Raw genomic sequence first — 15665 nt, 5'->3', positions numbered from 1 at the left:
TACCATTATTATCTAATATTTAAAACATTATGAACAAGTTAGAGCCATAAGACAGTGAACACCAACTATTATTAAAACAAAAAAAGCTGGCATAATGCATTTTTTTTCCAAGTTCAGAAAGGACCCTGATTATATTAGACAAAACCTATGTAAGTACACCGGTAAATTGTGCACCACATGTTAAACGTATGTGACGCACATGTTTTACATATGTTTTTTCCAAGAAAAGTACCCCATATGTTTTACATATGGTGCAAACACATGTTTATTTATATGGATACACATGAATAACACATGTTTTTCATATGGTGGGCCAAGAAAAGGCCACTGTTTGTTACATTTATGGTATAGAAAAAAATTATGATTTTCATTACAAATGGGAAATTATGTTCCAGAGTTGGGTTTGCTGGAACTCGATAATTTATACAAGTGTTAAGTGTTCAGTATCACACGTAAGTAAAACTATATATATATATATGTATATAATTATGCTTATAAAACAATTTTCAAACATTGATGAATATGTAAAGTATGTACTTCAAATATTTGTCCATACAATATGTAATTATTAAAATATATGCATTCATTTCTTATTGAAAAATTTGACTCAGACTTTATAGAAAGTAATCTTTTTATTACCTCCCTTTATTTACATGAAATATTTTTTTTTATAAGGAACTTACAAAATTGATAAATCTTAATTTGAGCATCATATTTATGATATGATGGTAACTCCCTATGGGTCACTACCTTTTGGCTTCTTGATTGTTAGAATTTCACTAAATAAACACTAACATATACAAAGGGAGAAAAAAATCATGAATAAAAATGAATGGCACACTATACTTCCCAGAACCATAAGTTGCACATAGATGCATGAACAAAGTATCTTTTAAGAATTTATGTACAATCATTTAGAATCTAATAGAGACTGTAAAAAGTGTAAAGTTTGCAGAATATATAATACATAGATTTATCATATGAAAAACACACGAAAGTTCACATATATTAACATAATTATGAAAACTTATTCATATGAAAAACATGTGATAACCATGAGTTTAACATATGCTTGTTGACACATGTTTTTCATATGGTCCTGTTTACATATATGAAATATGAAAAACAAGATCAACAAGGAAAGGCGGCGTTCAATGAACGCAACCCCCATATGACCCAGCAACAAGAACCAATGGCAAGGAGCCCAGGCGGACCCCAAACATAAAAAGGACAGGGCAACGACACGTTAATCATTAAATGATAAATAATTTGTAACTGAAGGAATTCAAAGAAAATAATAATAGGCCCACAAAGGGGAAGGGGACAGGAGACCGGGGGAAGGGGGGGGGTTAATCAAAGAAATAAAAACTAGAGGCAATGGGGAAGATACTTACCGTAGACGAGAAAACAACAAGGGACACAAGCAAAAGTGTCACCAAAACAGTATGAAACAACATAGACATACATCTGAGGAACACAGTGGGGCGCCGCCTTGGAACGGTCAGCAGCATAATAATGACTACTGGGGAGTTTAAACCGGTTAATGGTGCACCAAACCTCGCTCTTAGCCCCACCATGTTCCTATAAACGAGACAGTGTAAATAAAATGAATCCCCGCCAAGTGAAATTCTAACAGTTGTCATGGTTACAAAAGGTTAAATAAGTAAAACACTAAAATGATCATGTAGAAACATATAAAAGTGAACCCAATGACCATAACAAAAGTACTCAATGTCCTAAAGGAAGACAGAGCAACAAGAAAATCACCTACAAGGGCCCGACGAAGCAAGGCAGAAGACGAACATTAAGACAATTCAGTCCCAAAGGGCTTTACGAACTATCCATCATAGAGTCTCCCACTTGGTCCGTCAGATGCAATCAAAAGAGGAAAGCGTAGTGTCCAACTGTAAAGGGTTGAACACTAAACATGCAGTATGTCTTAAAATAGTAGGGTCATAACCTCTTTTAATAAAACGTTTAATAATTTTAGTAAAAACAGCAGAAAAATTACCATGACCCAAAATCTTACGAAGTTTGTAAACCACATCGCCATAAAAACCAGGCTGGCTAATCCCTTGTCGCAGAAGAGTTTTTAAATCACTATTGAATTTAGAAATTAAATCAAAGTTACGATTGTAAAATTTAGTAAAATATTTCCGTAATTTATGATAGCGGTAGCCCTGTTTTAGAAGCTTGCTGGTAATAAAAATATTCCGCTCGTTGAAATCCTTTACGTTGTTACAAGCTCTAGCGAATCTAATTAACTGAGAAACATAAACCCCGTAGGATGTTGCATGGGGTACGTCTCCATCCAAATGTGGAAAATTAACTATACAAAAGTCAAAGTCATCTCTTTTATCATAAATTTTTCGTGTGAATAGAATTGTTGTTGATAGTAATATGAAGATCCAAAAATGATGTACTAAAATTTCAAGAGTTCGTTTTATTAAGTTGTAGTTCATGCGGATAAATGTCAGACACCATTTGATCAAAATAAGGATTATCTAAATTAAAAATATCATCAAGGTATCTGGAAGTATTATTAAATGCGACTATAACATCTTGTTGTTTCTCTTCAGAGAGACTCAACATAAAGTCTCTTTCATAGCAGTACAAAAACAAATCGGCGACCAGGGGTGCACAATTAGTACCCATAGGAATTCCTATGATCTGTTTAAATAGGGTATTACCAAACCTGACATAAATGTTGTCTAAAAGAAAAGAGAGTGCTCTACAAACTTCGTCACAGGTCCACATAGTATAATGTTTAACAATACCGTTAGTAAAAAAAGCTTTGTTCGAATTACATGCTAGAAAGGTAACTTTTTCCCGTGCAAAAGTTTTTTGAATTAGGGAAATTAGTTTATCATTGATTAATTTATGTGGCAAAGTTGTATAAAGTGTAGAAAAATCGTATGTACTGACAGTTGAAGCTTGAAAGTTATTAATTTTGAATCTATCCAAGATTTCACCAGAATTTTTAATTGACCAAAAGAGATGTTTGCCTGTGTTTTCATAGACTTTATCACAATATCTAATTACATGTGTTTTAATGGCAGTCAAACAAGACGTCAATAAAATAGAAAGTTTACTTGTAGTGCAAGATGTAGAATTAGCAATAAATCTGGCTTTGTAAGGTTTTTTATGTAATTTAGGAATCCAATACATAATAGGAAGTTTGAGTTCTTTTTCATTAATTTGGACTTTAAGATTGGAAATATTAGTAATATGATTGTTTACAATGTCTTTTTCGGAGGCAGAGGTTTTAGAATACGCATTAGTGCTATTTAGTTCCTTATGCAAAACGTTAATGTAATGGATTCGTCAAACAATTATAATATTATTAGCCGCCTTGTCCGCTGGCACCAAAACAAATTTTGAATGAAAAGCTAGAATATCTTTTTCAGATGTCTTAAAGTAAGTCTTGGTTTAGGTTGCAAAAGATGTTCATTTCCACGATAAAAATTAATACGTGAATCAATCATTTTAAAGATGTTACGTTTCCATGTAACTAGAGCATTACTATCCGCATTTTCACGGCGACACCATTTGACCGAAAAATCCTCTATAGATTCAGCAATCTGACCACGACAAGCATTAAAATCAATCTCAGAAGGAATTCTGTATTTAGGTCCTTTCAAGAATAAGTTACGAATTCTTTTGTCTGCAATTATATCAAAATTACCAGTGATTATATGGCCAAAATCTGAATTACAGAATTTAGAAGTATTGCAGTCTCAAGTTGTTGGAGTATTAGACTGAATATCTAAGTCAGAAACCACTTTGTTGTAATTAAATATGATATTTCTAACAGGTTTCTTATATTTATAGCAAATAATAGGTATCTCGGAGTTTTTGAAGTATAAAGGAACTGAATTAGTGACACGTTTATCACGAAAAATACTTGGTAAATCGATGAAATCGATACCTTTATTAAGAAAGGTTACTTTTAGGAAATGCCTGTTGTGGTCAGAAGTGTTGTCGATATGAGGTCTTAAGACGTGCTGAGTATAACTTTGAATAAGATAAGCTGCTGTATATAAAGGATCTGTTTGAATAACTATATTATCTGCCTCCGCGTCTAAGATTTTCAGAGATGATAATGAAAGGGAAGTAAGACGAAAAAACACATGTTTTTAAACACATGTTTTTCAAAACACATGAAACACATATGTTTTACATATGGGGTAACAAACATACAGCAAACATGTGGTGCATATTTACCTGTGTTATACGCTGATTAAAACTATCAAATTTAGGTGTATCATGTCAAAAAAATTAGTGTCTTTTATCCGGTAATTGTTTTCCCACAACGTTCTACTCGCACGCGAGCCGTTGCTATGGGTTTATGTAGACAAAGAAATAATCACTATACAGTAGTATTTATTTTTTACCTTCGTCAAGCTGCTAACAGCAAGAGACCGACCTGTCAAAGGTGAAAGGTCTTGTCGGCAAATACTTTCAAGCTCGTAAATGGCAGCTTTATCACGCCGATAGCGGGCCACAACTTCCTGATCACTCAGGCAATCCAAATGCACCATTCGCTGCTTAAAAGTCCGGCTTTTCCTTCGGCGTTGTCGATTCAGAAGAAGTACGGCGGCCATTTTGTTTGATCTGCGACTGCTACTTAGCAATCGTAGAAAAAATGCATGATCTTACGATAATCGTAAGATTAAGGAAATCTGCGACGTTTGATAAGACACCGCCAAAATCGTACGATCGTACGATAAAAACGGCCGTACGATCGTTGATAAGACGGGCCCCAGGAGCGTAAACTACAACACCCACCCACCATACGGATACTTAATATATAAATGAATAATATCATACCTGGACAGACGTTACTTTTTTCCGTATCACCTTCTACAGCAGTTATTAATTGAACTGTTATTATGAGACAAATATATTTTATGTTCTTAGCTGTGATATCCATTTTAAACCTCTTACAACGGTGTTCCGTTATGGCCATCGCAATACACGCAAAACTCGAAAACACAAAATTACGTACGATAGTAAAAAGTCGAAGGTACGATGATGAAAAGTCAAAAGTACATTAGTGAAAAATTGAAATAGGGAAACCACGATGGTGAAAACTCCATATAATTTCGTGTTTTCACCATCATACTTAAGACCTTTAAATTTATCACCATCGTTTATTTTCGTTATTTCGCATTTCACCAACCTCATGATGCCCCGTTAGGACAATCACGTCACACACATAACTCGAAAATGAAAATTATATTGAGTATTCACCATCGTCTTTTCGTTATTTATACATTTTACCATCGTACTGCCGACTTTTCAAAATCGTACCTTCGACTTTTTATCATCGTCGTTACGTTTAAATTTCGAATTTTCAACATCATAATTTCGTGTTTACTTGTTTCGAGTTATACAAATGTGTCCCGATGGCCCTAACAGGACAACGTACCAAAGCCATTCACATTGATATTTCTTTATTAAATCATTCCGGATTTTTTTTTCGTCATCCATGTTATTACTTTTGTCACAGGGTGAGAAAAATGTGCTGCCTGACCGGGACTCGAACCCGGAACCCTCGGAATACCGTTCCGCGGCTGTACCGACTGAGCTATCCGGCCGCTTACACATCTTCTCCCCTAAATAGTGGACAGTTCTGAACCGTGACACTTGTATCTCTGTGTGCATGCCAGATAGGAAGGTAAAAGTATGATTGTGAAAAGTCGAAAGTACGAAGGTAAAAAGTCGAAACAACGACGGTGTAAAGTCTGAGTAACGAAACCAATAAATTTAACCATAATAAATTCGAAAGTACGATACTGCGATAGGGAAAATTCGAAATTACGAAAGCACGATGGTGAAAGTCGAAAGTACGATGGTGTAAACTCGAATGTTAATCGGGCTTTTACCATTGTGGTTGCGTTATTTTGGCTATTCACCATCGTACTTCCGATTTACGTTATCGTGTTTTCGACCTTTTACCATAGTGGTTTTGTTAATTCGACTTTTCGACATCGTAAAATTTTCATATTTTCGTTGTTTCGATTTATGTGTGCCGCAATGGCCCTAACGGAACACCATATCTTGCAGTATTGATTTATCAAAATGTTTTTGAAAAACCAGTTTAATCTATTATAAAACGAAACTAGATATTTATTTTCTATTGACGAGGTTATAATTAGGGAGGGTATTGGAGAAAAAACACAACATAATTTAGAAAAACTTTTCAATTATAAATAATCGGTTACAAACATTTTGAATTGACCGGATTAAAGCATGGCATTTAAAAGTATTTTTACGGCTTTGATCTCACTTCAAATTCTCACTGCGGCCGTAGGAGCAGTCCGAGAAGAAGAGGAAACAAATCATTGTCCTAGTGAGTACTAAATGTTTCTTCATAACGGGGACTTTGGCTAGAATTCCATGTGACTTTGATTTGATCCATATGTTTTTCAAATGATTCTTATATTTTAATGAACCATTTGCGGTTGTATTAAACACTGTTGTACAGCGTCCACCGGATATAGCCCCTAAAAACACCGAAAACGAAAGTAGAAAGCTGCACACCAAGTACACCCAAGGTAATGTTTTAACCTATTTCTTCATCATAACTTCATCGATTTTTCCAAACTTAACACTATTGTGAAGTTAAATATGTCTAGTTTTAGAGCAGTGTTTGCTTTTGTCTGCAAATTGAATACTTTTTGTTAAATTGGTGATAAATTGTAGCGTATTTGTTGATATTTGCGAACGATGTTGATATTTACCACTAAATCAAGCCCAACACGCATTTCCACCGTTAATACAAACAATAGCCATCCCTCTTCTTATATTTGAGTTTTCACCATTCGACTCGAGCTGCTTTTAACAAAATTTGCGAAAAACGACCTTGTCTTGTGTACAGAGTCTAGCACGGATGTGTACGGGGTGTAGATGGAAAACTGTTAGCGGAGTTAGTTAACGAATGTCATTTTTTTGCAAAATAAATTCAGTACCAGAGCATATGATGAATATGTCAGGAGGAAGGATAGTGAAGTGAATGATTCTAATTTTATAAAGGATTAAATTATAAACATGTTACGCTCCATGTATATTAATTGCAGTAAACAGTTTCCGTCCTGCTAGACCACTTTTTTATGCGAAACTATAAATTAATTGGAAAAATAAAAAAAATAAAAAGACCACAATTTCATTTCATATTGGTAAAAGTAAAACATATATAGTACAGCAAAATAATTCGTATAACCATGTTCGAGTTATGCATTGTGAACTAAACTTGATCTAAACTTGTTATATTGGTTTATTAGTTTACCGGTCTTAAGACTTCATTGAAAAACAAAAATATGTTAATAGCTTTGGTAAAATATCAGCCTTGATTAGTTAGGTTAATCATCTGATATATCTTTTGGGGAAATACTATATTACTGGCTATAAAATCTTTCATAATATTTTGCAGTCAAACTCGAGTGGCCTCACTTGTGATTTCGATATTGTTTTATATAAATAATGCTGCCGCTTATGCTGCTGCTTTTTCTGAAAATGATTATGATGACTCTTCAATGATGATGATGACGATGATGATGATGATAATGATGGTATTTTATGTTTTAGTTCAACAATGCCATACCAATGTACAGAATGTGCAGATATATAATTATGAAACATTTAAAGTATTCGGCATATTATAGAATATCATTCCAATTCGACATAGAGACTTAGATGGACAAAGTGTTCAAATCACTACAAACTACAAAGTGACCGCGGAGTTATGTACAGAACAATGTCGAACAATAGCTATTGATGACAAAAAAATCACATTCTAAAAGGAACAATGTACCAAAGGATAGTACACTCAAGAAAATAATAAAATTTGGCAATCTTAGTGAAAATGAATTCTGTGCATCTGATTTTTCTTCCACAAATGCTGACATTGGACTTATCTCAAGAAGATGACACATTTGCAGAGTTAGTACAGATTCTACCAGCTGTGATTCATTCATTGACTAGAAGAATATGTACAATACAACAAATTGTAGCAGAGAAACGGTATCTTCTAAGTCGACTTATAGCTTATATAAGGCGGCTTGAACTGTTTTGTAAAAGACAGTGCTAATACCGTTTTGTAGAAAATGACACTCATGCATAATCTTTTAAGGATCGACCTCCTGCCTTATGTGTAGGTTAGTTATACATGTATACATATAAATATGTCCCCATTCAGACCATTTCCATTCAGCGAGTTGGTCAAAAGACTCCTCAACATGTCTTATAAATACCGAAAGACACTATTCAGTAAGGTGTGACAATAAAAAATTAAACGTAGTCATACGTTTTAGCTCAAAAACACTAAAAAGTTAAATTATTTACCAAATAATTCTGTATAGTCCTCTAATTTATCCATGTTCAGTCTGAAATGAGATTATTTCCATTTAAAAATAATATAAAAGACTATATTTTAAAAATATGTGACTGCTAGACACCGTACACATCTACTAAACCCTGTACATTAAACTACTACACCCCGTTCACTTGAATTTGTTTTCTTTGCTAGACTCTGTACATAAGGCAAGGTCGTTTTTTTTGCAAATTTTGTTAAAAGCAGATCGAGTTGAAGGGTGAAAACTCAAATATAAGTAGAGGGATGACAATAGTTTGTATTAACGGTGGAATTCGATACAGCAAATGCGTTTTGGGCTTGATTTAGTGGCAAATATCAACATCGTTCGCAAATATCAACAAATGCGCTACATTTTATCGCCAAGTTAACAAAAAGTTTTCAATTTGCAGACAAAAGCAAATATTGCTTTAAAACTAGAAACAATTAGCTTCACAAAATTGTTTAGTTTGGAAAAATCGATTAGGGGCTATATCCGGTGGACGCTGTACAACAGTGTTAAAAGTCTCACCGAATCTTTGAAATTCATAATGGCGACTTTCCAGAAATATTGTTGGAGGAATAATTTATACGCCCCGGCGCCTTGCATTCTTTAGGTTAAAACGATAACCTGTATTGAACAACCAAATTTCTGTTAGCTGACTAAATAGCTTCATCACATGAAACAACCCAATTCCCCTGTCGGGAATCGAACCCCGGGGATTTGAACTCCTCCCCAAATATTCTCACAAATATAGAAAACTCAATTGGATTGGCTAAAGATACTAATATAGATATTATTGTTACAGGTGACTTTAACCTTAATACACAGAAATTCTCATCTAAACAGAAGATTGATAACATTTGCATGGAGAACGGCCTTTCTCAGCTGATAACTAAACCAACTAACTTTATCGAATCATCAAGTTCTATCCTAGATCTGAATCTGTTGCTTTTTGTGGTGTTGGTGAACCCTTCCTAGATCAAAACATACGATACCACTGTCCTATTTTCTGTTGCTTTAAGTATACTAAAAATAAGTTTAATACTTTTAAAAGGATAATATGGCAATTCGATAAGGGTGATTATAATAATCTTAGACAAAAAGTATCAACCTTCGAAAACATAACGATGTCAATCAATATGCACTTAATATTACACCGAAACTATATACACTTACTCAAGAAACAATTCCTAACAAAACAGTTACAATCAGACAAACAGATCCACCCTGGATGCACAATGAAATAAGAAAATACATCAGAAAGCGCAAAAGAGCATACGATAGAGCTAAAAAGTCAAACAATACACATCATTGGGTTATTTATAAGCAGTTAAGAAACAAAACAACACAACTTATTAGAAATGCACGCACCAGTCACACAAGCAAACTTGCCGAAAGGTTAAAATCAAACAACCTGACATCATCAGATTACTGGAAAATATTAAAACAATTCATCAAACCAAATACACAAAAAAGCAACATACCAACTATCACTGACAACGACAAAACATACACAACAAACATTGAAAAAGCCAATGCCTTTAATAACTTTTTTCAATCACAAACTGAACTTGCTGATAACAAGAAACAACTTCCATAAATAACTCAAATTGTTCATAACCACTTAAAAAACATAAATATTACACTACTACAAGTCGCATCAATACTTAAATCACTATGCGTAGGAAAAGCGGTAGGTCGAGACCTCATAAACAATAAACTCTCAAGAACTTGCTGAACCACTTTGCTGCCTATTTAATCATTCTTTACAATCTGGTAAAGTTCCTTCACAGTGGAAATTACCCCATGTATGTGCTGTGTATAAAAAAGGAGATCCTCAAAATATTTCGAATTATAGACCAATTTCACTTCTTAGCACTCTTAATAAAGTAAATGAAAAAATGATTCACAAACATGTTTACAACTTCTTTCCTGATAACAACACTATTACTTCACTTCAGTCTGGATTTGTTGCAAAAGATTCTACTGTAAATCAACTCACTTCAATTTATCATACTTTCTGTCAAGCTCTTGATGAAGGCAAAGAAGATAGAGCGGTATTTTGTGATATTTCAAAAGCTTTTGATCGGGTCTGGCTCAAAGGTCTAATACATAAATTGTCTTTAACAGGTATATCTGGTAAACTTCTTGAATAGTTCAAAGACTATAAATTTATCTGATCGACAACAACGAGTTGTACTTTTTGGATCTACTTCAGACTTAATTAATATCAACGCTGGTGTTCCTCAAGGCTCAATATTGGGACCTCTTCTGTTAATTGTCTATATCAATAACATTGTCTTGGGCATACAATCAATTATTAGACTGTTTGCTGATGACACATCTCTCTACATGCTCTATCTTATCGTTGAAAACCCTATAACCACTGCTGAAATCATGAACTCAGACCTTAACAAAATAAGTAATTGGGCAGATACTTGGCTTGTCAAGCTCAATCTGAGCAAAAAAGAATCAATTCTTATAACTAAAAAACATCGATCACATAATCATCCACCTCTTTTTATGAATAATATTCAAATCTCGAAAGTAGAATCCCATAAACATCTTGGAGTTACGTTATCCAGCAACGAGTCCTGCTATGAACATATTTCTAAAGCTTGGCAAAGAATCAATATCATGCGAAAACTTAAATTAACCCTAGACAGAAAGTCCCTAGAAACTATTTACTTCTCCTTTATTAGGCCAATATTAGAGTATGCAGACGTCGTATGGGACAATTTGACACAAAAAGAGGAATATGAATTGGAACAGATACAGTTGGAAGCAGCTCGAATAATAACTGGAGCCACCAAATTAGTCTCACTATCAAATCTGTACAGTAAACTGGTCTTTAAACTCTTAAATCTAGAAGGCTTAAATACAAATTAATAATGTACTGCAAAATGACAAACTTCCTGGTGCCACCATATTTATCTTCTCTAGTCCCTGAATCTGTTGATGATGTCACTCCTTATAATCTTAGAAATGGTCATAATACCAGAAACATACATTGTAATACTCAATTCTTCTCCAAATCTTTTCTTCATTCTACGATCAGTGAGTGGAACCAACTACCTGTGGAAGTCAGAAATTCAGAAAGCATCGGCATATTTAAGAAAAAACTAAATTCTACACTTTCTAAAGTACCTACATACTATTACCACGTAAGTCCCAAATCTTACACACACGACTCAGAACCCATTGCAGCATTCTAAAGGAAGATCTCTTTTCTAAAAACATAATTGATGACCCCTTCTGTCAGTGCGATGAGATTGAAGATTCATGTCACTTCTTTTTTAATTGTAATCAATTTTCCCGCCAGAGGACCATTCTCAAGGAACAGCTTCAACAAATAACAACAGTTACATTGTCAACTATACTGTATGGCGACAGAGGTCTGAGCGATGAAACACAGCGGTTTTGTCTTGCCTAACTCCTTATATAATTCATAAACAATATAAATGGTGTACTTACGAACGTTTATAAATCACGTGCTTTCATAATTCAACATTCTCTCAATTTCATCCTTTACTATATTATCATGATTTATACTTTGTCTCTTATGTAACAATAATAATAATAGGGCTAATATCCAGGATGTAATAATAATGAAAGTATCAAGAGCTTTTGAATGTCGCAAAATTCAGTTACTCAGCAAAGAATATTTCAAGTTTACGCATTGTATTTGTATGTGGAAATCGCTGATTTTATTTTGTATTTTTATGTATCAGTATAATTATAGTATACTATCATAATTCTATTATTGTGAATACTTTTGTTCAGAAATATAATAGAAGAATCATCTAAGTTGAAAACTGTTAATAAACTGTAACAGTGTACTTATTGTCCGGCCGTCTGTCTGTCCATGTGACCGCTTACAGTCCGATTCTTCATTTTGATATTCATTGATAGATTATGAAATAAGTTTGCATAAACGTGAAACACATTGGGGCAATGTGTTAATTGTAAGGTCAAAAGTTACACTAGGACTTGAAAGGATATATTTTTATAAGAGTGCCTTCATGGTAGTATCCTGTCAGTTAGATGAATAACTTGTCTTAAATAAAATAATAAAGTCACTTGCTCTACGTCCTTATATGTTTTGTTTTTTTTTCCATAATATAAATGCATTGATTGTCATATGTCTTTCGTTCATGGATACATTTTAAAATAACTATTTATCACATACCCGTACCTGTATTGCAAGGCCGTGCATAAATGCTGACTAGACCTTTTACCGAGAACAGCTATTTTTTTATATGTGATAAATAGAATATTAAATTTTTGTAGCTGCATTACAAAATTTATTGAACTCGTTGAATAAAATTATATCATGCTCACCAGAGGCTTTAGATACTCGTTCAATAAATTCAGTGTGTATCCTCTATATTTGCTTGACTTCGTGACACATTAAGAAGTCTTGGCACTCATAAATGCCTGGACAGCAGGTAGAAAGGAGAAAAAGTAATACTAATACTTCTGCCAAGTTTGCGACTGGTCATATGTTTCACTTTTGTTTTATTTATACTAATCAGAACTTTGTTATTTTATGGTTCCAACTTCGGGGGATTTTGTCTGTTTCCAGCGACAATTCCAGTTACCATAACTAGAGTAACTTCGCTCGTTGTTTACTTTAGTCCAATCGCTATTTGACATTTTTGTACGTTAAAAGGTAATATCCATTAAACAAAGAATGTAAGTATGTCCATTATAAGTTATGACACATTGTTAAATTGTTCAAAAGAACATATGAATTTTAACAAACGAAATATGCCCAATATCATTCAAGACCAGGGAAAAGCTGAGAACGGTGGATGGCGCTTGAATACAAAAGATGATTTCAAAAGATGCATTCTTGACTGCAAGGAAGGGTACAGTCCAAGTGGATGTCATGTTATCAGGAAAGATAGATATGGAGATTGGAATCACAATATCTCATCATGTGTTGAAGGTTAGTTCTCAATGTTTAATAATTACATCATCGAAAATCATCTTATTGTATAATTGTCATTTAATATTTACCTGCTTTCGATTTGACATTTGATAACAAGTTATTTTAATTATCTTTAATTATCATAAATGTATGACTAAGTACTAGTATATGTATAAAGTTTACCGATGATTATGATAGCCGTTAAGCAATTCAAATAAATCTTAACTCCGTCTACCTATGCGATTTGATTATTGATAATCTTAACTCATTTTACGATTTGATTATTGGAAATTATATGCACATCTTTATGTATTACAGCCGAATGGTTCAATAAGAAAAAAGTGGCATGTTACACAGCGATCGTTGCAGCTATAGCCGCATCTCCTTACCTTCTAAGTATTCTAGGATTTAAAGCTGTTGGAATAGCAGGTGGTTCACTTGCAGCCAAATGGATGGCATATATTGTATGTATGTCTGAATGTTTCATCCGTAACTAAGTATGCGCTCAATCCATTAAAGTTTTTTCACATTGTTTTATGTTGAAATGGCGCATACTACATTTGGTTATTTATAAGCAGTTATATATCAATCGCATCTTTACTAGAAGCAAATTAGCTTAGATCGGCAAAAGTAAATTTTTCAAAATTATCCAAAAGTTCATCAATGGGCTGACAAAATAACTCTGAAGTTGTCCGTATTCCGATACAATAAGTTAGTTTAAAGCAAAATCTTAATACGCCATTGTCCACTATTAATGTTTCGTTCACGACCTTAAATTTGATTACTATCCTTGTTCAGCAGTCATGATTAAATCTCATATAAAAACGGAAAGTACATTTGTACAAAGGTATATTTCACAAAGATTAAGTACGAAATGGGTTTTGAAAAGTCACTCGTAAATTCTTATTACAGTGTCGATTTATTAAAATTAACAGCTCTGTTATCAAAGTTGTTAGTAAAATTACAAAAAGAAGGCATTTCTGAATTTTGATGAATAATTGTGATTTTTTTTCTCATGGAATTGTTTGTAAAGGTACTTTTTATCGATTTTAAACTTACACCATGTTCCAGGTAATCCAGTGGTAAATATTTTTCCATGCAGCTCTTTTCCTCATACACTAGCAGAAATTGTGACTCCTATATTTATCAAAATTATACATGTACAGCAAAAGTCTGCAAGCAAAACGAGAATAGGAAGAGCTTAAATAGAAAGTTATATATCAATGGAATCAGCAAATATATACATATTACATGGTATGACTTTATTATTTTGATATTAGAGGATATAAAGGAAATTAGAAAAACCCATTAGCAGTGACACACACTGTTATCGTATACAAGTGTCACGTGATCACCCAAGATAATCGTTCCAAACAGAATAATAATGAAGTTAATAGAATACATGACAAATGTATTATGCTCCTTAATTATATAATTGCAATTTGTAAACATATGACCCGCGTCATGACAAAACCAACATAATGGGTTTGCGACCAGCATGGATCCAGACCAGCCTGAGCATCCGCGCAGTCTGATCAGGATCCATGCTGTTTGCTATCAGCTTCTCTACTTGTAATAGAGTTGGTGGATCCTGATCAGACTGCGCGGATGCGCAGGCTGGTCTGGTTCCATGCTGGTCACAAACGCACTATGTTGGTTTTGTCGTGACGCGGCTCAATTATTGCTTTTCAGGGCATTGTTTCTCAGGGTAGTTCATTTGCGTTGCTTCAAAGTGTTGGTATGGCTGGTATAAGTAAAGCGGCGATTCTAAAGGCCTTAGGTTCTGGTGCAGCTGTTTGTGATGGTGTCATATACATATTATCAGACAATCCTTGTGAAACAGAATGAAACTTTACCGGTATATTGTAATTTGGCGAAGGCCATGTGATTTGTTGATAAAATCTTTAGATTTTGTTGCTTAAAAAAAGAAACAAACAAACAAACTGTCATACACTTTTTTTAAAATTTATTTTGTAATGTTCAACAATATATTTATCGAAACGGCAATTTAAACATGTATCTAGAAGATAACAATGTACATGATAATCTTATCTTTCTAGTGGTGATTCGATAACAGTGTTGTAAATATTTTCATACAACAACGATAGTTTAATGTTTGATAGAAGTGTAGATTTTAATGGATTTTAATGATCAGATTAAAGTTTTGTCTCATCTTCGTTTCTTGTCTTTGTTACAATGTGTACACTTGTATGAAATAAAAGGTCAATATCTACGTGTAGCTGTAATAAATCAGCAAACTGGCCATGTTCTTATAAAATCAAAACAAACATGAGTGTAAACTGGTTTCACATACAGTTTTTTCTGGGCAAATCGGCATATTTAACATACCTTTGGCCAAAATAACAAATACAATT

At 33.6% G+C, this 15665-nt stretch overlaps 1 protein-coding gene across 1 annotated transcript; it reads left to right on the top strand.

The window, feature by feature from the left end:
- Positions 1 to 6104: 6104 nt before the first annotated feature.
- Positions 6105 to 15433, top strand: LOC132726801 (uncharacterized). The gene is made up of 4 exons (XM_060712204.1): positions 6105 to 6355; positions 13147 to 13308; positions 13609 to 13754; positions 14983 to 15433. Exons 1-4 carry the CDS (start codon positions 6256 to 6258, stop codon positions 15136 to 15138), a joined length of 564 nt encoding a protein of 187 aa, XP_060568187.1. The 5' UTR covers positions 6105 to 6255; the 3' UTR covers positions 15139 to 15433.
- The last annotated feature ends 232 nt before the right edge of the window (positions 15434 to 15665 follow it).

Source organism: Ruditapes philippinarum, unplaced genomic scaffold, assembly GCF_026571515.1.
Source record: "Ruditapes philippinarum isolate M1 unplaced genomic scaffold, ASM2657151v2 ctg8732_1_1_1_1, whole genome shotgun sequence".
NCBI lineage: Eukaryota > Metazoa > Mollusca > Bivalvia > Venerida > Veneridae > Ruditapes > Ruditapes philippinarum.
Note: the sequence above shows the minus strand (reverse complement) of the source record. Positions and strands in the feature narration are given on the sequence as shown.

Coding starts and splice junctions, on each gene's coding strand:
- LOC132726801 (XM_060712204.1), top strand. CDS start 6,256: ATGGCATTTAAAAGTATTTTTACGGCTTTGATCTCACTTCAAATTCTC. Junction 6,356..13,146: donor GGAAACAAATCATTGTCCTA/GTGAGTACTAAA, acceptor ATATCATTCAAG/ACCAGGGAAAAGCTGAGAAC. Junction 13,309..13,608: donor TATCTCATCATGTGTTGAAG/GTTAGTTCTCAA, acceptor TATGTATTACAG/CCGAATGGTTCAATAAGAAA.